The 25,545-nt window shown below is 38.5% G+C and overlaps 1 protein-coding gene across 32 annotated transcripts in view; it reads left to right on the top strand.

Annotated features, from left to right (window-relative positions):
* Positions 1 to 1,425: 1,425 nt before the first annotated feature.
* The window catches only part of camk2g.L (calcium/calmodulin dependent protein kinase (CaM kinase) II gamma L homeolog), a 155,177-nt gene continuing 131,057 nt past the window's right edge, over positions 1,426 to 25,545 (top strand). For 9 of the 32 annotated variants that reach the window (XM_018225452.2, XM_018225454.2, XM_041568863.1 and 6 more), the window contains exons 1-2: positions 1,427 to 1,830; positions 7,394 to 7,488. In XM_018225452.2, the coding sequence (XP_018080941.1) occupies positions 1,766 to 1,830; positions 7,394 to 7,488 (160 nt within the window). In that variant the 5' untranslated portion in view covers positions 1,427 to 1,765. Of the gene's footprint in view, positions 1,831 to 7,393; positions 7,489 to 25,545 lie in introns of all 32 variants that reach the window. The other 23 variants (XM_018225457.2, XM_041568867.1, XM_041568866.1 and 20 more) reach the window with 3 other exon arrangements.

Here is a 25,545-nt window from a genome sequence, read left to right as displayed (position 1 = left end):
GGCACAATAAATGTTAACACAGCACTGATTTTTTGGTGGGTCTCCATTCATCAGCTAATTTGGATCATTGCAGGGTCGGACAGGAGTAATGGGGGCCTACCGGGACTGCCACATAGGGTTGCCACCTTTTGATAAAATGCTCACCGGCTGGTGGTGGGGGCGGGCCGTGATGTAGAAAGGGGCATGCGTGACGTAAAGCATGGGGCCTGAAAGCGCGATTGGCCAGAAGACAGCAAAAACTTTATATTTGGATTGGGTTGGGGGCGGGCCTAGGGCTTTTGTTAGGAGTATTACAAATTACCGGCAGCTACATTGCTGGTAAATTTGTAATACCGGCCCTGGCAGGTGTTTTACCGGCTAGGCCAGTAAAATAACGGCTGGATGGCAACCCTACTGCCACACGAAGGCCCATCCAGGCAGTCACTGGGGGCTCCCTCTGCATGAACTGCGGTGCAATCGCTGTCGCACTGCACGCCGACGCAGCAGTGAAAGTTTTTTAAGGGGGAGTCTGATCGGGGGAACATGGCTGGGCCGGGGCCCATCTGTATTTTTCCCGATGTCCTGCCGGCCCAGTCTGCAGTGGCGGAACTACCGGGGGAGCAGGGGGTGCAATTGGGCCAGGGCCCGCACCCCCTCAGGGCTGCACGGTCCGCACCAGGGCTCGTCCCCTTCTAGTTACGTTACTGCCAGTTTAACATGGTAATTGATCATTGACATGGTAATCAGAAGATTTAGGCAAGTGCCAGAAGTGCTAGTGTCAGATGCCATTTACAGTCACTATTTATTGGGCTGGTGGGGGGCTGTTTGGGCCTCCGTGTTCCTGAAATGCCAGGGCCTAATCTGAACCTGTTTGGTCCTGTACGATGAACAACACTATAATGGTGGGAGTACATCCAGAAGACTATATTTTACCCACTTGCTGCTCTCCTGGCATCCCTGTAGCCAATATGAATACTATGGGTGAGGGCCTTGTGTATGTCTGTGTTAGTCAGCTACATGCCAACAGCTGCTGTAACAGTGAAAGGCGCATCTCAAGGGCAATACCGCCTTCCACCTGTAGACGCCACTGATCTCCTTTGCTGCACTCATTCCGCCTGTTCTTTATGCGCGGTTACCATCTATCTATATAAACTGGGCCGCATTCTATAAAAAAAAAAAAGTTACTTCCTGTATATTTCCAAAGGCGCTAAATCACATGGGCAAGAAATGGGCAAAGCCTCATGGACATATTCGTGGCAATTGTCTTTATTTACTTCCTTGCGTGTCTCGTTTCCCAATCCTATTCCTTCCCTACTCATCCCATTTCGTTTTCCAACCCCCTCGTCAGTGTTCCTACGCCTCGCTCTCTCCCCCCACCCCAGGGGAGGTTCGTCCGCAGGAAGGAGGGGCGTGTCTGAGGGAAGTCTCGCGGTGCTGGTAAGCCAGCTTGCTTTTCCCAATGCCCCGCCCCTAACACCTCCCTCCTTCTGTGGGACACAGCAGTGACAGTGCACGGGAAGAACGGAGTGACAGGAGTCTTTTGTACAGGGTCACCCAGAGAGAAAAGGGGGACACCAGGCAAACGGAGGCGCCCGGAGTTGTTCAGCTGGGGAAAAGAAGGTGTGAGCGGGAGAGAGGCGAAGCAGGAGCCGCCCCAGAGGAGGAGGAAGAGGGTGAGACGCAGAGGAAGAAAGAGAAAAGATCTCGCCCCGGCTGCTGCCACTACCTCGTTCTGTCTGACAGCCATCAGCCCGCCCGATGCGAGAGAGACTCTCCTGGCACTAACATGGCCACTACCCAGACTTGCACCCGCTTTACGGACGAATATCAGCTGTATGAGGAGCTTGGCAAGTAAGGACAAGAGTGGGGGACGGGGCAGCACGGGGACTTGAGCAGCAATTGGTGGGGGGTCGGGGAACAGTAAGGAGTCGCGCATAATATCATGGCACATGGGAAAGTGGCCGGGAATGTACCGGGGAGACTTCTGTACTCAGGCGGCGTATCTGAGCGGAGGGACGCAAAGCTTACTCTGAGCCTGGGGCACACGCTATTGTGTTTCTGCATCCAATGTCAGTCACATGTGATCAGCATTTAATGGATACCTATCATGTACACTCATATTATCTATCCATATGCTTGCTGCTCATACTCCATCTGCAATATCCAGCTCTCACTACCTTACCTTCCGGGTGTGCTGGGAGTCGTAGTCTATAGTCAAATGTATGGTGCCAAAATATGCCCATCCCTGTTTTCTGCCTCAAAATCTCCCTCTAAAGAGCTGGCCTATTGAATAAAGCAAAATGCAGTGGCAGTTTATTGCTATCTGCAGATGGAGGTGTAGTAATTGCATTTTCCTAGCAATTTGAACACTCCCCCTGCTGTGATTGGTTTGAGGTGCTGGTATTCTAACCACTTGTAACCCAAGTTAAACCCTTCTCCCAGTGTGTCAGTGTATCAGGAAAGCAAACTGGGTAGTTCGGAAGAGGAGAAGTTTTGGGGGGTAATATCACTAAAGCAGCTGAACTGCATACCAGAATGCAGAGGGTCTGGTGCTGGAAGAAGAGCACAGAGTGATAAGTGACAGGGGGAGGCACTTGCCAAACTGGGTAGTTAGTAAGAGGAGAAGTTTCAGGGGGTAATATCGCTAAAGCAGCTGGGCTGCATAAAAAGAATGTAGAGGGTCTGGTGCTGGAAGAAGGGCACAGAGTGATAAGTGTCAGGGGGAGGCACTTGCCATGTATTGAGTTATTAGTGACCTGACACACAGGGCATGCTATGTATGGTGACAGAGCAACAACGATATTCTATTAGCAGTGTCTTATGCACCACAAAAGGGAGAAACTGTGCACTTATTCTAAACACATTGTCATCCTTTCCACTTGGATGGTGGGACAAAGAGCAGTGGGTCGTGGGGAATGTAATTGTCCCCTTACGCTAAGGTCTCACTCGGCCATCTGCACCATAACAAAGATATTGCAGGCAGTCTCTTCACCAGTGCAGAGGGAGGAGACTTCTCTGGCAGATTTTGCACCTACTGCACAATCAGCATCCAATAGGCGAACAATAAAAAGCAGCTGAATGCCTTGTCTCATTGTTTTGTCCACACCGTGGAACTGGCAGCTTGGGATGCACAATAAAGTAAAATACATAATCGCCCTTTGGCGATGGACTTAAAGAGGATATTATAAAATGGAAAAGCGTGGTATATCTTTTTAGGGACAGTCACAGTCCTAGACTGCAACTGGGTATAAGATATGTGGGCTACTGTGTATCAGAACATGTAGAAAATGCTTTTTGTGTCACAATTCCATGTTAAATCTACACAATTAGAAGAAGGTTTTCTAATGAACTCAACAAGCAGGTATGACCGTTTTGTCACTTACACAAATGATTTCCCCCCAGGCAGTGAGCAAGGCCTTTCCAAATTACCAGTAGCCACACCAGTTTTTCTTGACCATTTATATTTTCTTAAGAAACCACACCTTAAAACGATCTATCTTAATACATGTTCTAAGGGTAAAGCTTCACAAGTGTTTTTCTTCGGATCGACGCCCGCCAACATGACGCACGCAACAAGTCCGATGGAGTTGCACGCATGAAGATATAATTGGATTAAATGAAAAGTTGGAGTTAACAACTACACTGTCCGACTATCTGATGAAGACGCTGCTTTCTGCATCCACATCTGACAGTAGTGTCGCATCGGATGTAATGTACTTGTTACCTCCAACTTTTCATACAGTCTAATTATATCTTCACTCGTGCGACTCCAACTGCGTGCGGAGCTCTACCGTAATATGTTAAATGTTTTTGTTTTTTTGGGGAAAGTGCTAGTTAGACAGAAGTTTTAATATAGCGGTATCAAGGTTAAATCTAATATAAATGGTTTTTATATATTATTATAAAATCATTTTTTTTTGCATTGGATCCAAAAAAGACCTTTTTAAACTCAAAATCAGCAGTGAGTTGGTGGAGTTTTCTGTTAGGAACACATTAAATATACACATGGGTGGCAAACACCCACAAGACTGTGTGTCAGGGGCGATCAGGTAACAGCTCTCTTCATGGTGAGTTCTACATTATAAAACTTTTTGTTTCTTTGGTTTGATGTTGACTATTTTTTTTCAAAAATCCTCCATCTTGCTTTGCATGAACTTAGGCATTAAGGGTAAAGCAACTAAAAAATACTTGCTTCAATACAGTTAGAAACATTTTCATGCAAACAAATCCTGAGCTTGAAACCAATGCCAACAAGAAGACACATACAAAATTTGATTGGAAAATGCAATTTCTTTTTCACGTCAAGGTGTAGCAAATATGTTAACTCAACCCTTGATAAGTAACCCCTAAAGTATTCATTCCCAAGATTTGGGAAGCTTAAATCAAAAGACTACCTCTATCACATTATAACATATATTGAAACCCATGTTTTAAAAAGGGGTGCAGCCTGTAGTCATCCCCTCTGACCTATGGGAATTCATTAATAGCCAGGGCCACCATTTCCACAAGTCATTAGAATTGTGTTTTCTACTCTTGACTGCCTACTGTATTATCCACTGTTTTCGTTTGTGTCTTTGGCTTTTCTGTACATATAAATAAGCTCCTTTTCTTGGCAGTTTGTTGTTTATATGACAGTGCACTTAAACGGTTCTCTGCATTGCAGAACTTTTAGTTAGTTGCCATTCTATTCTTAATATTTTGATTTAATACATTTGATACATTTAGTTGATACATTTCTTATCTTTGTCCCTGCTGAGCAGAATCCGTGGGTTTCATTAAAGGCAGCTATTAAAATTGATACAATAGTTTCTAATACTCCAGAGATGCTGCTGAAAAATGTATCAACTAAATGTTGCAAAATTGTAACAGTTTAGTCTGCGCCTGGATTACTGAGCTGCCAGACTGAAACACCTGAGTGAGGGACATTAAACTTTAAACTTAGATTTTGAAAAAAACATAAGTAATTGAAAAAAGTCTTATTTCTGGAGTACAATCTGAAAACAATTCAACAAGTGTTTAGAAGGTGAGCAACCCTATTAAAGAACAAGTTACAGCAAAAAAAATTAAAAATGATGTACTAGTACTGTTACCATGAACTGGCACATTATGTATATACCTTTCAGATATATGTAATATACTTTCTATAAATAAATCACTATAAAGCCATAGTTGTGCCATTCAAACTCCTGTAGGTCCATATAACATTTGCATATCAGATAACACATAATTTTTTACTATTTACAATGGTACTATGATTTAAGTTGCTATGGGTCAAATATCAGTCTTGGCTCTTTGCGCTCTTCTAGGATGAAAACCTCTCTCACAATTACTGTTGCTGCCAAGAAATTTTATTTCCAGATGCCTGAGAAAAAAAAAATCATCCTTTAAATGTGAAGTATTTTTACATTATGGTCTCTCGTGACCTTTAATATATCTGTAGCTTTCTCAAATGCTTGAAATTTCATTTCTGTTCTTAACATTGCAATGAGGAATAGTAATAATAATAATGGGCATTTTGTTTGTATGGTCATTGCTACACTTATTGCATTGTTATTAACCTGTTTGGTGCTTTGCAGTTTTATGTGATGATCTCAGACACTCATAGTATTTTTGAAAACTCGAGTTTTTTTTTTCTGTGTGAATGTCAATTTAGTCGACTTTGCAACTTTACTTAAAGTGGTCACGTACTGACCCATGCTCTACAGTTAAACAGAAGGATGCTGTACAAGGAGCTATAAAATGGCTACATGTTTGTTTATATTTACAAACCCAGCAGGAACTGAATAAAAGCTGTGTTGCTTCTTCACTTCCATATCTGCCGATGCACCATGTATTGACCTACCTGTAGCATTGGCAGATGACATTTCCAAACTTGCTCACCTCATGTACTGCCCAATATTCATGGTACATAAATATATTGGTTGGGATTGCCAGAACCAGCACACACATTATGAAAATTGTAGAAAACATTTTAAAAGGCTGGGATAAATCAAGGTAGCACTGTGCTAGCCTTTAGGGTAAGGGCATGCGCTAAGATTTGGGGAGATTTAGTCGTGCGGCGACGGGTGATCAATCTCCCTAAAAAGCTTTTCCGCCGGCTATAATCTATATTGCCGGCGGCATGCCACTCGGAACGCTTTGTTTTCCGAAGTCACCCGAATTTCCTTGAAAAGCAACTTCGGAAAATGAAGTGCTCTGATTGCCATCCTGCCGGTGATTACGATTCTAGCCGACGGGAAGGCTTTTCGTTGAGAATAGTCGCCCAAAGAAGAGGTGATTTGTCAACAGGCGACTAAATCTCCCCAACCTAATTAATTATGGGTACAACGGCATTCTTCTTGTTGATACAAAATATGTGTTCCATGCCTCCTGTCGCAATCACATTAAAAAAAAAAAGCAGGAGCTGTGGTTCTCTTGCATTAGTTGGGTTGGAGAGTTGGACAATGTTGCTTTATGGATCCCAGTCCTGTTGTTGTCAGACTACTGCTCCCATCCAATTATGATATGTAGGAGTGTAGTGGGAGCTGCAGTTCAAATAGTTATCTATACATATTTTCAGTAGTTTTCATTTCTTGTTTTCATGTAGTTCAAGTTAGTTCTGCAGGCGTTATGTATACTATTATTTGCTTTTGTGGTGAGCTGACATAGCTCTGTAATGTAAATACTTGGCTGAAATATTGATTCCCATATTTTTCTTTGATTTTCATGATTGCAGTCTTGTTAGATCCTCTTTGATATAGGCAAAGTACCTTGCTTATGTGAATGTTGCTGAAATATTACAAACCACTATGCATGCGAGACGCCACATGAATGCCTATGCAACTATTATAATTATGTACTATGGATATGAGTTGGTTTGAGAAATGTGCCTGTTTGAAAATCTGGTAGTATGTGGTGCACCAGCAAATGAGGGAGTAAAGAGGAGCTGCAGCTTCTCTTTATTTCTTGATGTTCCAATTATTTGGGATGTCTGCCCAAATAATTGCAAACAATGGAAAGGTGGCCATGCTGTAAAATCTTGCCTAGGTACACTCACCAAGGAATGTCCTGTTATTGCACCAGATTTCACAGGTGGCTTTCCAGATATGCGCATACGCAATATGTTGGCGCTATATAAATACATGTTGTTAATAATAATAATAATAATAATAATAATAATAATAATAATATTGTTGAGTTACATTAGCCTCTGAAACTGCTGGGAGTACAACCTAAGCAATGTAAACCGTCATTGGAGTCAAGCTACTCTTGTGTATCAACAGTGGAAAGAGTAAGAATAAATTACTGCAATATAGCAATCAATTAGGACATTTGTGCGAAATATATTTGTAACTAATTTAAGAAAAGTGTCCATAGATTGCACCACACCACATCTTATCTTATTTTAATTCAACATTTTCTACATATTTTTAAGGGGAGCCTTTTCAGTTGTACGAAGATGTGTGAAGAAATCTTCCAACCAGGAATATGCTGCAAAAATAATAAACACCAAAAAGCTGTCTGCAAGAGGTAAGGAAGCAACTTTGTCTGGTTTGTTGGAAGGACACTGTCTATGGCACCAAGCTTTTATCATACAACTTGCTGTTCATTCTGTCTTTTTTATATAAATCTGTGTTTAGCTAATGCAGAAACATCTTTACCAGATATGGTGTGTGTATATGCAGGATAACTGCTGAATAAAAATGATGTCTTAGTTCTTGCAGTTGTGTGGGACTTTGAATAGGCTAAGGGTTCGAATTGTAGAATCTGCTGAGTTGATTCCAAGTGCAAGGGTGCCAGCTTTGTGCATTGCAGAGCACTGACCTTTAATGGAGAAGTAAAGGTGAAATCACCTGGGGGTGCCAAAAGTTGATACCCTGTGCTGGTGCTCCTCTTAGAAAACTGCCTAAGCAGGCATCACTGAGCGATCCTCTTTTTCTGTCTTTCTTCACTACACTGGGCCAATGCTGAGCAGTACAGTAAAAAGGTTTGGCTTTTAACTTTACTGCGCATGTGAACCCATGCAAAGAAAGAAAAAGCAGGAAGAGGATTGCTACTTGGTTCTCTCTGAGAAGAACCTCAGGCTGGTGCTGGGGTATCAGGTAAGTCAATACTATCACTCGGTGGTGCCTGATGTTTGACAACCCCAGTGATTTCACCTTATCTTCTCCTTTTATAGATTCCTTTGGATAAACATAGTGTGTGTATGTTAAAGGATACCTGTAGAATAGTAAAAATATACTTGTTTTCAAAATTGCATCAGACTTTTACTAAGTTGAGGTTTTAGAATTGTAGAATCTACATAGCTGACGCTGAAGTACAAGAGTGCCAGCGTAGAATGGACTTCACAGCTTCTGGTTTGTTCTATGAGAAAAACCATTTGTTGGAACTGAAGAGATTGATTTGTAGATTCACAGAATAGTATTCCTGCTGGGTTTTAGAAGACACCCATAAGAGAGTTTCAAAATGTGCAGGGCTTGTTATCTATGAGCTACATTGGTTGCATTGAATGCCAACTGATTAAATGATACCCTTAGCTTTTCATCTTTCCATTATTAATTATGTATTTCCTTGTTGTTTAACTTAATTATACCTTTAGTCTATATTAGCCAGCATAGAGAACATTTATATGGTAAGTTTCAGGAGGAAGGAAGAAATCACCGGCACAACAGGTTATTTCCAGCAGGGAAACCCTTGCTCGTTTATTTTGCGGATGCAACGTTTCGGGGCGTAACCCCTTTGTCAAGTTTCAGGAGGAACACAGAAGCCATAGATTGCTCTGTGTCACTTTTACTTGGAGAGGAGAGGAATTGTTAAACCGCTCATTTCACTTTTAAGATCCCCTGTAGCATAGTGCAGGAAAAGCTCATGTGCATAGGTCCATAAATAAGCATTCATGCTTGCATGGGATTTGGCAAAAGCTGAAATGGAATCTGAAGCAACACTTCTGCTCTCTGATGATTTGCACAAGGCTTTCCATGACTGCTGTTTTCCATCTAGGGACGTTACATTTGAGACTAGCAAACACAGGTATTTTTATCTCTCACCTTTATTAATCATAACTGAGTGTTAATATATGTTTACTAGTCAAGTGCCATGTATGTAACTGAATATAGATGTACTCAAAAAAGTTTAAACAAGCTTCTTGATTCTCTTGCAAAAATTAAAACACTCACATTCTTTCCTTTTTCATAGCACACAGTCACTTGTATATAGTGTACTTTGTATTCCTTGAAGGAAAATTTAGAAGTACAAGTAATGGATCTCCTTTATACAGAAAACTCTGGATTAGGGAAAGGTCACCTCCCATAGAGTCCATTTTAAGAAAACAATTCTAATATTTTAAAATGTTTTTCTTTTTTTCCCCTGTAGTACAGGTATAGGATCCCTTATCCGGAAACCCGATATCCAGAAAGCTCTGAATGGCTGTCTCCCATAGACTCCATTTTATCCAAATAATCCCAATTTTTTTAAATGATTTCCTTTTTCTCTGTAATAATAAAACAGTAGCTTGTACTTGATCCCAACTATGATATAATTATCCTTATTGGAAGCAAAACCAGCCTTTTGGGTTTATTTAATGTTAAAATGAATTTCTAGTAGACTTAAGGCATGAAGAGCCAAATTACGAAAAGATCCGTTATCCGGAAAACCCCAGGTCCTGAGCATTCTGGATAACAGGTCCCATACCTGTACTAAAGTATTGTTCCTGAGATATCATAAGTCTAAAACAATGCTAGGCTATGGCTGAAAAATGTAATTATAGATAAAGAATTTACCTGTGAGTATTCAGCTGACCAACAATTTCATTATATATGCAAGAGAATTCACCAGTGAGAATGGTGACCCCCAGCACTGCCAGGCATCGCGCAGTTTTCATTTATATAGTGATTGTCATTTTTTTTATTATATTACTCTGGAAACCGACATGGAGATAAAGGACAGACTTGTTCAGTGCTGGAAAACTGTGCTTAAAGGAACAGTAACACCAAAAAATGAACGTGTTTTCATAAAATGACAATATAATGTACTATTGCCCTGCACTAGTAAAAACCGGCGTGTTTGCTTCAGAAATACTACTATAGTTCATATAAACAAGCTGCTGTGTTGCTATGAGGGCAGCTATTCAAGCATAGGATTAGATAACGGATAAGTTCTGCAGAATCAAGTTGTATACTACAGAGCTTATGAGTTATCTGCTGTATAGCCTGTGCCTTTTCTCCTTTTTTGAATGGCTGCCCCCATGGCTAAACAGCAGCTTGTTAATATAAATTATAGTAGAGTTTAAGAAGCAAACGCCCCAGTTGTACTAGTGCAGGGCAACTGTACATTATATTTTCATTACTTTAGAACACTTTCATTTTTTTGTGTTACTGTTCCTTTAAAGGAGACATGTTGAATAAATGAAGCCCCCACCTTAATTTTGTAGGCAATAATGTAAACTATATTGTGCTGGTTTTACTTTTGGCTGTTAATTAACATTTTCTTCAAAAATGACACCTTTATTGGAGCACCCCATAGATTTTCTCTGGTCCCTGTTGTGTTTCGTGGGTGTATCCTAATGGCCTCTGCCAGAAGCACAGTAGGAAAGGACAGCCAATCACAGCCCTGCAGTCACAAAAGCAAAGAAAGGCTTCAGTTCGATATTAGGTCAGCCTAGCTGATGATTAGTTCCTATCTCACATTGCAGTGTGCTGAGTGCCGCCAGATCAACAGCCAGACAATTCAGTTGGCAGGTAGTGGAGCTGATGGGCAGGACTAGTAGGTTTTTTTGCAGAAATTTTCAATAAAGTAACCAGAAACACAACACGTTCTTTATTTTTTTTTTTACATATGTCTCAATCAAGTCTGATTGAGTGAACAAGAATATGTAGCCAGACATACATAGATTAGCTGGAATTTTCATTGGAGGATTTTTTTGCATTTTAATGCAGCTGTTTGTGGAGAGTTTGTGAAAAGTTTTAGTGAACAATATTGCTTTAAGAAAACAACCCTGATGTTGCTGGACCACAGCTCCCAGCATGTCTTAAAGGGATCCTGTAATCGGAAAACATGTTTTTTTCAAAACGCATCAGTTAATAGTGCTACTCCAGCAGAATTCTGCACTGAAATCCATTTCTCAAAAGAGCAAACAGATTTTTTTAAATTCAATTTTGAAATTTGACATGGGGCTAGACATTTTGTCAATTTCCCAGCTGCCCCAAGTCATTTGACTTGTGCCTGCACTTTAGGAGAGAAATGCTTTCTGGCAGGCTGTTGTTTTTCCTTCTCAATGTAACTGAATGTGTCTCAGTGGGACATGGGTTTTTACTATTGAGTGCTGTTCTTAGATCTACCAGGCAGTTATCTTGTGTTAGGGAGCTGCTATCTGGTTACCTTCCTATTGTTCTTTTGTTTGGCTGCTGGGGGGGGGGGGAAGGGAGGGGGTAATACCACTCTAACTTGCAGTACAGCAGTAAAGAGTGATTGAAGTTTATCAGAGCACAAGTCACATGACTTGGGGCAGCTGGGAAAATGTCTAGCCCCATGTCAGATTTCAAAATTAAATATAAAAAAATCTGTTTGCTCTTTTGAGAAATGGATTCCAGTGCAGAATTCTGCTGGAGCAGCACTATTAACTTCATTTTGAAATGACATGACAGTATCCCTTTAAAGGGGTCATTCACCTTTCAAACACTTTTTTCAGTTCAGTTCCTTTCAGATTGTTCACCAGAAATTGTTTTGATATTTTATTTTTGACAGTTTTTTCAAAATTGAAGATTAAAATGTAATGCTCCTGTCTCTAATGTATCAGTCTGGCCACGCGGTAATCCAGGTGCAGATTCTAATTTGCTACATTAGTTGATACATTTCTCAGCAGCATCTGTGGGATATTGTGTCAATTATAATAACAGCATTTAATAATTAAAGTGATTAGGTTTAGCAGAGCAAAAGATAAGAAATTTATTTATTTATATATCAATCTAGAGCAGTTTAGAGTTGGTGACCTCCCTCCCAGAGCTGCTTCACAAAGACATAAGGAGGTAAAAAAATTGTTATACTTATACAGTATATTATAAAATGGTCACAAATAGAAAATAGAAAGTAATTGGAAAAAAGTAATGAAAATGATCCCCTACCTAGCTGCAACGTCCAGCCTCTGTCTGTATTGTAGTGTATTCGCTTTTACAAGTTCAGTATGACTTGAACATTCAGTTTCATGAATCACAGGTTGAATAAATAACAAAATTTACTGTATTTTCTATATAAGACTTCAAATATCTAAGATCTTATTGTTTGCTGAATTTATGGGAATGTTCCCTGATAGAAAACCTTAGAGTTATGTGTCTCTAGTCATTCAGGCTTTTAATGTCTGGTGGTTTCATTGCTTGAAATTATACAGCATAGGACAGGCCAAGTGATGGCCCAAGCTAGCCTGTGAACACTGGTTTGTGAAATGAGAATAGCTTGTTGGAGACCCAATTCTAACTCTGTGTGACCTTTTGGCAAGTTATTTTATCTCTCCGGTCCTAAAATTAGATTGTAATCTATTTGGGATGGGATACGCTGTGCTGGTGTGATATCCTCGAAAAGGGGGAAGTGCTGCAAGGGATGGGCCATGTGTTTAGTTTGGATTCCACATACACAACCTTAATTTATTCGGCTAGAGTGCTAGCCGAAAGTCAGTTATTTTCAATAAATAACCTTTTCACTGTTTAAGACCTGAGAGTGCGGACATTGTTGTTCGAATATATATATATATATATATATATATATATATATATATATATATATATATATATATATATATATATATATATATATATATATATATATATATATATATATCTCTCTATCTATCGAAAGATATTTTGGTAACCTAGGCTATGGATTATAATATGTGATGGTGCTTTTGTTTAAAAGATCTGTAGTATGTGATGAGCATACACGATTAACCAGTAAAAGGGAACTAATGCGTAAATTTGCATAATGTGAGCATCTGTTTTCATATCAGTAGATAATCATTAATATCTTACATACAAAAATAATCTGGTGGCATAATATTCATATAGCTCATGCTCTGTCCTAATTTCATTAGTATTAAAATGCAAATCTATTCTATCCTTGTTTGATGGATGACCCTTAAGGCCATGCATCCGTGTGTGTGTATGTATGTATGTATGTATGTATGTATGTATGTATATATATATATATATATATATATATATATATATATATATATATATATATATATATATATATATGTATATATATATATATATATATACACATATATACATATACACACACACACACACACACACACACACACACACACACACACACACACACACACACACACACACACACACACACACACACACACACACACACACACACACACACACACACACACACACACACACACACACACACACACACACACACACACTGGTGTGAAAAACTATTTGCCCCCTTCCTGATTTCTTATTCTTTTGCATGTTTGTCACACAAAATGTTTCTGATCATCAAACACATTTAACTATTAGTCAAAGATAACACAAGTAAACACAAAATGCAGTTTTTAAATGAGGGTTTTAAATGGGTTTTTATTATTTAGGGAGAAAAGAAATCCAAACCTGTGTGAAAAAGTAATTGCCCCCTGAACCTAATAACTGGTTGGGCCACCCTTAGCAGCAATAACTGCAATCAAGCGTTTGCGATAACTTGCAACGAGTCTTTTACAGCGCTCTGGAGGAATTTTGGCCCACTCATCTTTGCAGAATTGTTGTAATTCAGCTTTATTTGAGGGTTTTCTAGCATGAACCGCCTTTTTAAGGTCATGCCACAACATCTCAATAGGATTCAGGTCAGGACTTTGACTAGGCCACTCCAAAGTCTTCATTTTGTTTTTCTTCAGCCATTCAGAGGTGGATTTGCTGGTGTGTTTTGGGTCATTGTCCTGCTGCAGCACCCAAGATCGCTTCAGCTTGAGTTGACGAACAGATGGCCGGACATTCTCCTTCAGGATTTTTTGGTAGACAGTAGAATTCATGGTTCCATCTATCACAGCAAGTCTTCCAGGTCCTGAAGCAGCAAAACAACCCCAGACCATCACACTACCACCACCATATTTTACTGTTGGTATGATGTTCTTTTTCTGAAATGCTTTGTTACTTTTACGCCAGATGTAACGGGACGCGTACCTTCCAAAAAGTTAACTTTTGTCTCGTCGGTCCACAAGGTATTTTCCCAAAAGTCTTGGCAATCATTGAGATGTTTTTTAGCAAAATTGAGACAAGCCTTAATGTTCTTTTTGCTTAAAAGTGGTTTGCGCCTTGGAAATCTGCCATGCAGGCCATTTTGCCCAGTCTCTTTCTTATGGTGGAGTCGTGAACACTGACCTTAATTGAGGCAAGTGAGGCCTGGGGTCTTTTGTGGCCTCTCGGATGAGTTGTCTCTGCGCTCTTGGGGTAATTTTGGTCGGCCGGCCACTCCTGGGAAGGTTCACCACTGTTCCATGTTTTTGCCATTTGTGGATAATGGCTCTCACTGTGGTTCGCTGGAGTCCCAAAGCTTTAGAAATGGCTTTATAACCTTTGAAATTGAACTCAGGTGTGATAAACCACAGTTAAGTTATTTTTTAACAAGGGGGGCAATCACTTTTTCACCCAGGCCCATGTAGATTTGGAGTTTTTTTTCTCCCTTAATAACGTAAACCTTCATTTAAAAACTGCATTTTGTGTTCAATTATGTTATCTTTGACTAATAGTTAACGATTTTTGATGAGCAGAAACATTTAAGTGTGGCAAACATGCAAAAGAATAAGAAATCAGGAAGGGGGCAAATAGTTTTTCACACCACTGTGTGTGTGTGTATATATATGTGTATATATATATATATATATATATATATATATATATATATATATATATATATATATATATATATATATATATATGTGTGTGTATATATATATATATATATATATATATATATATATATATATATATATATATATATATATATATATATATATATATATATATATATATATAATATCATGTAAAGCAAGGCACTCACAGGTCTTAAAATATGGTGAAAAAGAGAATGTTTATTTGTTATTCCAACGTTTCGGTCTTCCTTGAGAAGGTCCTTTTTCTATAAATAAATATATATAAAATCCAAAAAGTGAGCTGCACACTGGGAATCTTTTCAAAATGTAAAATGTCAAATTTATTAAATACATGTTAAAAATGGTTCCTAGTGGCTTAGTAAAACATTGTTTGTGTAATCACCATTAGGGTGATGGTCAGTTACTCTGGATGGGAAGTTATTTTCTAGCACTTTTCTTGTGGTAGAGGAGATTTCCGACAGGTGACATGTCCCGTCTGCTGTCACCCATGGGGATGAGCTGCAAATATGGGTGTATGTATCCAGCGTACTCATTAAGAGGTAGGTCTTGGTGTGGTGTTTATGAGGAAAATAAGGATTTTCAAATATTTACAAAGTAGTGTTTTACTATGCATTAGGTTTCATGCCTCTGGACCTGCAGCAAGCTGTGTAAGTAAGTACTCTGTCCAAACTGGAAAAGTGACCTGCAGCAGTAATAGTTTATAGGGTTTTTTTTTCTTTTTATAGATTGTTTGCTTTCCAGTTACACTAGGCAGTAAGACCTTTTACTGTGAGGGCACAACCTATTCTGTGTATGCTAAAATTCCTTTCCTATATAATTGACAGCCTGAGCAATTGGGATTGGAAAGGAGCTGCGTCTGTTCTGCACTCCCTCAGCTGTCTATACATACTACACCAGCCTGATTGACGAACAAACATATATCCATGATACATAGCTATTGGTTGTGATTGTTGGACCACCATGCACATACTCAAAGCTGTATTAAAAAATAAAAAGTCTTGTGGATTTTATCAGTACGTTTATGGCCAGATTTAGGCTCCTGCCAGTGACAATACATCAGCAGATTTTTTTATGTCTCTTCCCATTATAGTTACTTCATGTGATTTTCTTTGACTATGTGTGCACAAATGTTGCACCACAAAACATCCATATCTGCCATTGACCTTATTTAGTTTTATAGTTTGATAGATCTAACAAAGAGGTATATTTATCAAAGAGTGAAGTTAGAGATCACATCAGTCCTCTAGAGTAAAGTTCCGCCACTCTCCGTTCATTTCTATGGGATTCTTAAAAGAGTATTCATCAATGGGTGAAAGTTCATCCTTTGATAAATATGCCTTTCAAAATCCGATAGAAGTGAATAGTGAGTAGCGGAATTTCATTTCAGCAGACTGTAGTGATCTTTAACTTCACTCTTTGATAAATATACCCCACTGTCTTTATTCCAACATGTTGTTCACCGGGCGTTCTTCATTTTTTTTGCCTCTATATCTGTCTAGGAATAAAAGTGAGTAGTATCAGATGACTTTTAAAAGTGATTAATTATCAAGGTAGCTTTAGTAATCACCCAAACTGTTTTATCTTACTAAAGTTTTTTTTATTTGTGATGTTAGTATCTATTTAATGCTTTAGTGTAAGTTTTATCACAATAAGACAGGGGAGCCCACAAAGTGGTCAGGTTTTGGGCAAAAAAAACCCAATTCCCTGATCATGTGGGTGGTCCGCGGGTACCCTGACCTGGTTGATCTGCCTTTGAGTGATGTTACTTTCATCCACTGGTGACATAATTTCTGGTGTGTGGGTCCTCCAGTAGGGGTAAAGGTTCAGGTGCTGCAGGTAGGGTCAGGTAGTGGGGACAGGGCACTTAACAGCAGTTCAGCGGGTCCGGGTTGGACACAGGTGTGCTCAACTGGACCCACATATGACTCTGCTTGGCAGCCTTGTTGCTGATGTGACTCTTTGTAAGGGAGTGTGTTGTCATAGGGAAGTTAGTAAGCTTAAAGGAGAACTAAATCTTAACTAAAGAAATAGCTAGAAATGTTGTACATTATGTTTTGGGCTTCTGTACCGGCCCAAGGCAACCACAGCCCTTTAGCAGGGAAGATCTGTGCCGCCAAAGATGCCACAGTAGCTCCCCATCTTCTTTTCTGCTAATTCACTGCACATGCTCTGTGCTGCTCTCACTTACTGAGCTTAAGGACCGACTCAAAACATACAGTACACATAGAATATAAATGTCACAATATAAGACTGATTAGAAATTAATACAGCTAATTTACTACATGACCGCACAGAAACCAGTTCAATTAGTGTTAGAATTTAATAATTACCCCTGTAACATCAGCTTATATTACAGGACTACCTCATTTTCTGCTTGATAATTTGTGACAACCCCTAAGCTTAGCTTCTCAACAGCTGCTCAGAGCCCACTGAGCATGTGACTGTCGCAGACACTTTCCAAGATGGCGACCCCCTGTGACAAGTTTGAAGTCCTGGATCATTGCTGCTATCGAGAAGCTGAAACTTTAGGCTGGTGCAATAAGTTCAGTATATAAAATATGGCATTTATAGCCACCTTCATTTTTAGGGTTTAGTTCTCCTTTAAGCCCTGTGTTCAGCAGATCAAGACATGGGTGGAAGCACCCTGTGATGTAACTGCTGACTATTTAGGGTAGCGAATGTCTGGCTGTGGCTGCCACAAGTCTGCAGCCACAATGAGCCATGTACTCTATTTTTGGTTACTTTCATTTGGTGGTTAAAAGCTAAGAAATGGCAATTTATTTTGCACTGCTTTGGATAACCAGGCAATCCGATGTAACATGCAGCCTCATTTTTGCATAACAGTTTGCATAACAGGAAAAATATTTATAGTAACGTCTCTTCAGTAATTTTATTGGCTTGTTGCTTTGTATTCTAATGGAACCGTTCTCAAGATTAACCTGTAATGGAGCAACCTGCTTCATAAAGTCCGTACGCACTGACAATTTCCTCCAAGCTCGAGGGTTTGGAATCCTTAGAAGCCGGGTTAGGTGCATCCCTTACAAGCTATGATGGACAGGTTGAGATGGGACAGGCAGGTTGGCAAAACAGGTTTAGGAACTTAAATAATTACTTACAAAACCAGATCTATCAGCAAACAAATGATGAACATAACCTATAGGTAACTTTGAATGTACATTCATATTTTAAAGAGTAGTTTTTAGTGTCAGTATCACATTATAGATATATATTTGTACATTTATGGGTGAAAGATTGAGTGGCTTGGATGTCCTGGAACTATAGCTTGATGTCCGTAATTACCCATGTAATATGGTCCATATTTTGAAACTGAAAAGGGGCTTAAAAACAAACTGAAAGTATCTTTTGGGAATGAAAAGGAGAACAAGTAAAACTCATTCCCTCTTTTCCTGTCTCATTGCTCTGATAACTACCATGTTTCTCTATGGCTCATCTCTTGTTCACACTCATGTTACTCACTATTAATACTTATCCTCAGTGAGCATTGGCCAACTAGCTCAAAGTATCCAACTGGAATGGGACCAGGCGGCGTGTGTTGATAACTTGCCCTTTCTAGCCAATCTATTCCAAGCTCCTAGGGTAGAAGTGCTGATAATAAGAATGGACAAAGCAATTTAAATATGAAAATCCAAGTATTTTGATTGCTTGAATTTTACTAGAAAAGTGCAATAATAGTTTCATTGTTAAATTAGCATTACTTAGTACCACACTTCAGCACTCCAGGTTAGTTAGAGACCCCTTTTATTCATGATCTTTGCAGACCAATATTTAAGGGACAAGATCTCGGTGGGTGTAAGTTTGTTTAATGGGATGATCTTACATTTATTATAAACCAGTTACACAAAAACATTTCTGTGAACCAGGTGGTTATATTTTCTCTACAGAGGTTTTAACTTGTGACTTAAAGGAAAACTATACCCCTGAAACAATGTAGGTCTCTATTAAAAGATACTGAGTAAAACAGCTCATGTGTAAAACCCTGCTTCATGTAAATGAACCATTATCATAATAATATACTTTTTTAGTAGTATGTGCCATTGGGTAATCATAAATAGAAAATTGCCATTTTAAAAAATAATGGCCGCCCCCTGAGATCGTAAGATTCACTGTGTACACATACAAACCACATGTAAGGTCACATGAGCCAATTAACAGACAGAGTTCTGCCTTTTGCTTCCTCACTTCTTCCTGTTACAGTTAGTGTTGTGCTATTTCTGGTCAGGTGATCTCTGAGGCTGCACAGATAGAGTCACGAAATGGTGGTTCAAGGCAAGAGATGTAAAAGGGCAATCTTTATGTAAATATATATTCCAGTTTGGTAAGATTCTTTAATATGTCATTCAATTTGATATAAACTATCTGTTGCTTAAGTATTCATTTTGGGGGTATAGTTTTCCTTTAAGTCTGGTTTCTTGCAAGCTATATTAATAAAAGAGGAACAGACTGTGGGATATAGGGTAGCTGCAACAAGTGTGAAGTACCTGCTTCTGACATATACACAACCATCATTTTTTTTATTGTTCTGACTCATGTTGGTTGTAAAATGGGGTCTGAACAAATGAGCAAGTGTTAAAATATTTCGTAATCTGCCTTATCACTAAAGATAATAAAAGATTGTAAAACTTGTGTGGCCTTTGTTGGAGAATTACCCACATTATACACAAGACAATTGCTTGTTGCAGATATGTACTGTATACCCACACCACAGCATTTATTCTGCCCTTCTCTGTGGATTACGAATTAATTAATTAAAGCTTAGTTGCGCTCTCCGAGCAAGTGTCTTGGAGTCATGAGAAGCTCAGCAGTAAATAGATACAGAATTTCTGTTCCATTAGATCACAGCCACCATTTGAGATTGGAGCACTGGAGAGGTGTGTTCGGCATCACTATATTATTTTAATTCCTTACATTTATTTAAAATAGATACCCACAGCACTAGTGTTTAGCACAGATCTAATCAAAACATGTATGTAACTCAGAAATGGTCACTACAACCCATATAGGTTCTAGCCATTTTGATAGCACTTTGCAGCGCAAACATTAAAGTTTCTGCTCAGAAATAATCATGTTCTACAATTTAGCATTTTGGCAATTTTGTGGGTTTATATATATATATATATATATATATATATATATATATATATATATATATATATATATATATATATATATATATAGATGCTGTAAGATACAGTGCAGCTTACTAGAGAGCAGTTTTTGCTTACTGCATGTGCATTAAAGGTTAATTGAGGGCACTAAGCAGTATGTTTTAGAGCTCAGAATGGATTTTAAGTAGTTGTTATCTCTGCCAGTTTGGGCACTGAAATTGCTGGATTAGTAATTCTGAGCAGTGTGGGTGAAGATAGGCTGTAGAATCGTTTGATGTATTTTCAGTTCCATTGGAAAAGCACAATGGTTTAAGACACTGTTTAGACAGAAACAGGTATTGCATTTACATTTCATCTTTTTCATACATAATGTAGAATTATTTTGCTTAAAAAGAAGTAGGCTAGAAATGTTGTACATTATGGTTTAGGGTTCTGTACCAGCCCAAGGCAACCACAGCTCTTTAGCAGTAAAGATTTTATCTCCAAATATACCCCAGTAGTTCCCCATCTTCTTTTCTGCTGATTCACTGCACATGCTCTGTGCTGCTGTCACTTACTGAGCTTAGGGACCCACTCAAAAAATACAGTACACATAAGGGGGAATGTAATAAGAGTCGGTAACGGGAAACGATTCGCAATGCGAAAAGTTATGCCTTTGCGCGAACATATTTAGCTTTGTGCGAATTTAATATAACTTTTACGAACCCGGAAACTGTTTAGCGACCACTTCTGACAGCGTAAGACTGTTTGCGAATTTTATAGCTTGCGCCAATGCGCAGTCAATATAATAAAACTTCTTACTGAAAAAGTCGTTGTTTGCTCCAAAAGATTCTGACACCTTCAAGCACTTCATAAGAGTGCGCGATTAAAATTCGCAATGCGCATTAAAGTTCCCAATGTAATAATTTAAGGAGCAATATTACATTGCGAGATGTGGTTTTGTATTCTTATTGGTGCGAATTGTTTTGCTGTTTGCGGCTTTTTTTAGAAAAATAAATATCACAATATAAGGCTGATTAGAAATTAATACAGGTAATTTACTACATGACAGCACAGAAACCAGTGCAATTAGCATCAGAATTTAATAATTACCCCTGTAACATAAGCTTATATTACAACCTAATTTTCTGCTTGATAATTTGAAACATCCCCTAAGCTTAGCTTGTGAACAGCTGCTCAGAGCCCACTGTAGACACTTTCCAAGATGGTGACCCCCTGTGACAAGTTTGAACTCCTGGATCATTGCTGCTATTGACAAGCTGAAACTTTAGACTGGTGCAACAAGTTCAGTAAATAAAATATCGCATTTTTAGCCATATTAATTTTTAGGCTTTCGTTCTCCTTTAAACAACATGTCTCAATATAATTATTATGCTTAGACAACATGCTGCTTTACAAAAGATATCCACTGTCAGGGTGGTTCTGTAAATATTATGTTACTATTGCTTTTTGAGCAAGATATAAAATAAGTCACTGCCTAGAAAAAAATTCAAAGCAAGCTGAAATTAGATTAAGGCAGAAACTACAGACCTAAACCAGATTACACTGCTTTCCTAGATACTTTTTACGCAAGCACAAAATCAGAATTTAATATTCATTATTATGTAATTGTGTTTTATTGTTCAGAAGAAAATGGTATAGCCTAATGTGCCTAGTATACAACGTTAAAGGAATTGTTCAGTATAAAAATAAAAGTGGGTAAATAGTCTGTGCAAAATAAAAAATGTTTTCAATATAGTTAATTAGCCAAAAATGTAATCTATAACGACTGGACTGACTGGATGTCTAACATAATGGCCAGAACACTACTTCCTGCTTTGTAGCTCTCTTGGTTTCCACTGATTGGTTACCAGGCGGTAACCAATCAGTGACTTGAGGGGTCACATGGGTCATAACTGTTTGCTTTTGAATCTGACCTGCATGCTGAGAATCAATTGCAAACGCACTGAACAGTTATGCCCCATGTGGCCTCCCTTAAAGTCAATAACTGAGTTAAGTAAACTAAGTTAGAGAGCTGAAAGCAGGAAGTTTGGTTCTGTAATTAGACATCTGCTCACTCCAGCCTTTATAGAATACATGGAATTATTTCTTGAGTGTTATCTGTTGTATTCATTTTTCCGTACCCAAGCAGTAAGGTGCACAGGCCTCATCTTAGTACAGAATGTTTGCAGCACCTAATAATAATATGCATAGTAATATGTATGTGGGACTACTTCAACACTGAGGTATAACTGGCAGACACAAATTTCTACTCCTGTTGCTCTTGCACAGGTTTGTGGGAAATTTTGCGAAGCATCTCACTTGATTGTACTTGTTCCTACAGTGGTTATTCTATGTTATAGATGCCTTTAATAATTCAATGTTTTTGAGTGACCATTTGTCATTTTAGGACCATGGCACACAGGTTTGTCTACAATAGTTAAATTTCTTCAGTTAGGACCTGTATGGGCTTGCTATGCTCCTGGGTATCTCCAGCAGACACTGGGTCTACTGTCTCATTTGCTGTGTAAACCATAATTACTTGCTCATTCATTCACAATATGTACTCTGTTCAATGTGAGCAATGGTAGCACACTTTCTGCAAGTCTTCTGCAGAAACACCCCTGAAGTAATTAACTTATTTTAATTACACTCAATACTGTTGGGAGAGAATTAAATGAAGAATTGTTAGGTTTTTTATACACTGACAATTTCTTGCTTTTTACCGTAAATTGAGCCTGCTATGCTTAGTATTTGCAATGTACTGAAAGCTACACAGTACTGCTTTTTGTAGGACCTACAGCATTCTAATTTGTGCCATCTGCTTTTCCCAGTAGGAAACATTAAGGTCAAATAAAATGTGATTTTCTTAGCCTTCTTCGAAAAAAATAGGGATCTAAATGCTCCGTAAGGGGGGGGGGGGGTATGTAATATATGCCATTGACTCAAAGGCAGATTTGTTATGTGTATGTATAGCAGCATGTTTACACATTTAAAGGGATACTGTCATGGGAAAAACATTTTTTTCAAAATGAATCAGTTAATAGTGCTGCTTCAGCAGAATTCTGCACTGAAATCCATTTCTCAAAAGAGCAAACAGATTTTTTTATATTCAATTTTGAAATCTGACATGGGGCTAGACATATTGTCAATTCCCCAGCTGCCCCAAATCATGTGACTTGTGCTCTGGTAAACTTTAATCACTCTTTACTGCAAGTTGGCGTGATATCACCCCAACTCCCTCCCCCCCCAGCAGCCAAACAAAAGTAATGGGAAGGTAACCAGATAACAGCTCCCTAGTACAAGATAACAGCTCCCTGGTAGATCTTAGAACAGCACTCAATAGTAAAAACCCATGTCCCACTGAGAGACATTCTGTTACATTGAGATGGAAAAACAGCAGCCTGCCAGAAAGCATTTGTCTCCTAAAGTGCAGGCACAAGTCACATGACCAGGGGCAGCTGGGAAATTGACAAAATGTCAGATTTCAAAATTGAATATAAAAAAATCTGTTTGCTCTTTTGAGAAATGGATTTCAGTGCAGAATTCAGCTGGAGTAGCACTATTAATTGATGCGTTTTGAAAAAAACATTTTTTCCGATGACAGGATCCCTTTAAGATACATTCAATAGAAAATTATGATAGAATCCTTGATCCAGCTAGTTTATAAAGAAATAATACAATATACACACACATTACGGAAACATTTTATTATTATTTATTATTAAATCTGAGAATATGATTCTGGTACCATAATTGGATCGGTTATTCAGAAACCCATTATCCAGAAAGCTCAGATCAAATCATTCAAAATGTTTAAAACATATTTCCTTTTTCTGTGTAATAAAACACTACCATGTACTTGATTCCAGCTAAGATATATATTTAATCCTTATTGGAGGCAATACAATCCTGCTGGATTTATTTAATGTTTAAATGGCTTTTTTAGCAGGTTTTGAGATCCATATCAGGGAAAGATCCTGTATGCTGAAAACCCAAGGTCTCAAGCATTCCGGATAACAGCTCCCATACCCCTATAACTTTTTCTGTGGACCCATTGAATTACAGTTCCGATGGGTGTGACCAAATGGTAAGCAGACCCTGAGGCTGCTGGGGTTTAGAATTATACAGTCAAGTGGAGCCATATACCCAGAGTTTTTGGAGGACTGAAATTTGTTTTTACTCTGGGGACCAGAAACTTTTAGTTACTCAGTCAACAGTTTTTAATTCTTAAAACAGAGGATATATCTTTGCATGAAGGAGTGTAAGAGAAGTGGTTTGTGTGTTCTTTCCCTGGCAACTGTCTCAGTAGAATGTGCTTCACTAATGTAAAAAAGGGTAAATGTGGATGTCACTGTTAAATTAGTAATTGAAAATATCAATGGCCTGTGTGGCAGATAGGAAGCTCAAATGTCAGTTACTACCATGTATAATCAGTGTGAATCTCAGTTTATGTTTTTTTTTTTTTTCAGGCAGTTTTTAATTATGCAGTCTCACACTCACATTAACACTCACATTTGGTTAGTTATTTAGGGCAGTCCCATGCTTTTAGTTGTTTCTTGAGGCAAGTCTTCATTACTTATGTGTTGGCTGCAGCCAAGGCACTCTTTTTGAGGACATTTAAACCAGAAGAAAGGCTTGTGTAGCCTAAACTTCGCAGTATTATATTCTGAAAATGATTGTTATTCATCCATTACATATATGCAGGGCACTGCAATAATGTTTCTTTGTACAAAGCTTCATGTGAAGTACAGCTGCTCTTCCCAAAAAATATAGTTTGCCTGGGAACTAGGAGCAGATTTTTATAAACTAAACATTTATTGTGCTGATGGTTTTGCACTTAGGAAATATTAAATGTCTTCCTTCCTCTTATTTTGTTTGCAGGAAACTTCTCATGCCCATTCATGTAATGGTGCTCTTGGCACATAGTGGGTTAATGTCCATTTTTCTCTATATTTAGTAGATGCACCAAATTCATTATTTTTGAATGTGGCTGAATAATAAATCCTCTTCAAAAGATTTTGTTGAATACCAAACAGAGTTCAATTTCTTAATTTGCATATTGAAGTTTGAGAAGTCTTGATCTTTAGGACAAATGAACTGAAACTAAACAGAACATCCCGTATTTCTAGTTTGTAAAGTTATAGAAGTTTTATTTTTTTAATTCATTGCGTTTGTTTTTGTGGTGAGACTCTAGATGATTTACCAATTTTAGACTGTCTTGCTCACCAGCTCACTAATATTGAGTATTTCTATATGTGCTAAAGCTGGATTGGCGCACAAGCACACACATGTGAAATTATCATCTATGCAGGGTTTTGAACATTGTCGAATTTCCTATTGATCTGTCAATGTGCAATTCTGGAAAGAACGCTACTACAGACAATGCATATATAGTTGTAGGCCTGTGTCACTTTAACAACCTTGTTGATACTAAAACTCTATATGCATGAGAAAATAATAAGCATTTAAGCCTGTAGTTTTCTTTTCCCAACATGCATTTCTGTTTTTTCTCATTCGTTTGTTGAGCAAGACATCGCCGAAGAATTTTAGTAAACTTTTGTGAAGAAAGCCAAGCTGAAAGGC

This window comes from Xenopus laevis, chromosome 7L, assembly GCF_017654675.1.
Source record: "Xenopus laevis strain J_2021 chromosome 7L, Xenopus_laevis_v10.1, whole genome shotgun sequence".
NCBI classification, from domain to species: Eukaryota; Metazoa; Chordata; class Amphibia; order Anura; family Pipidae; genus Xenopus; species Xenopus laevis.
This window is presented reverse-complemented; position numbering and strand designations above follow the sequence as displayed.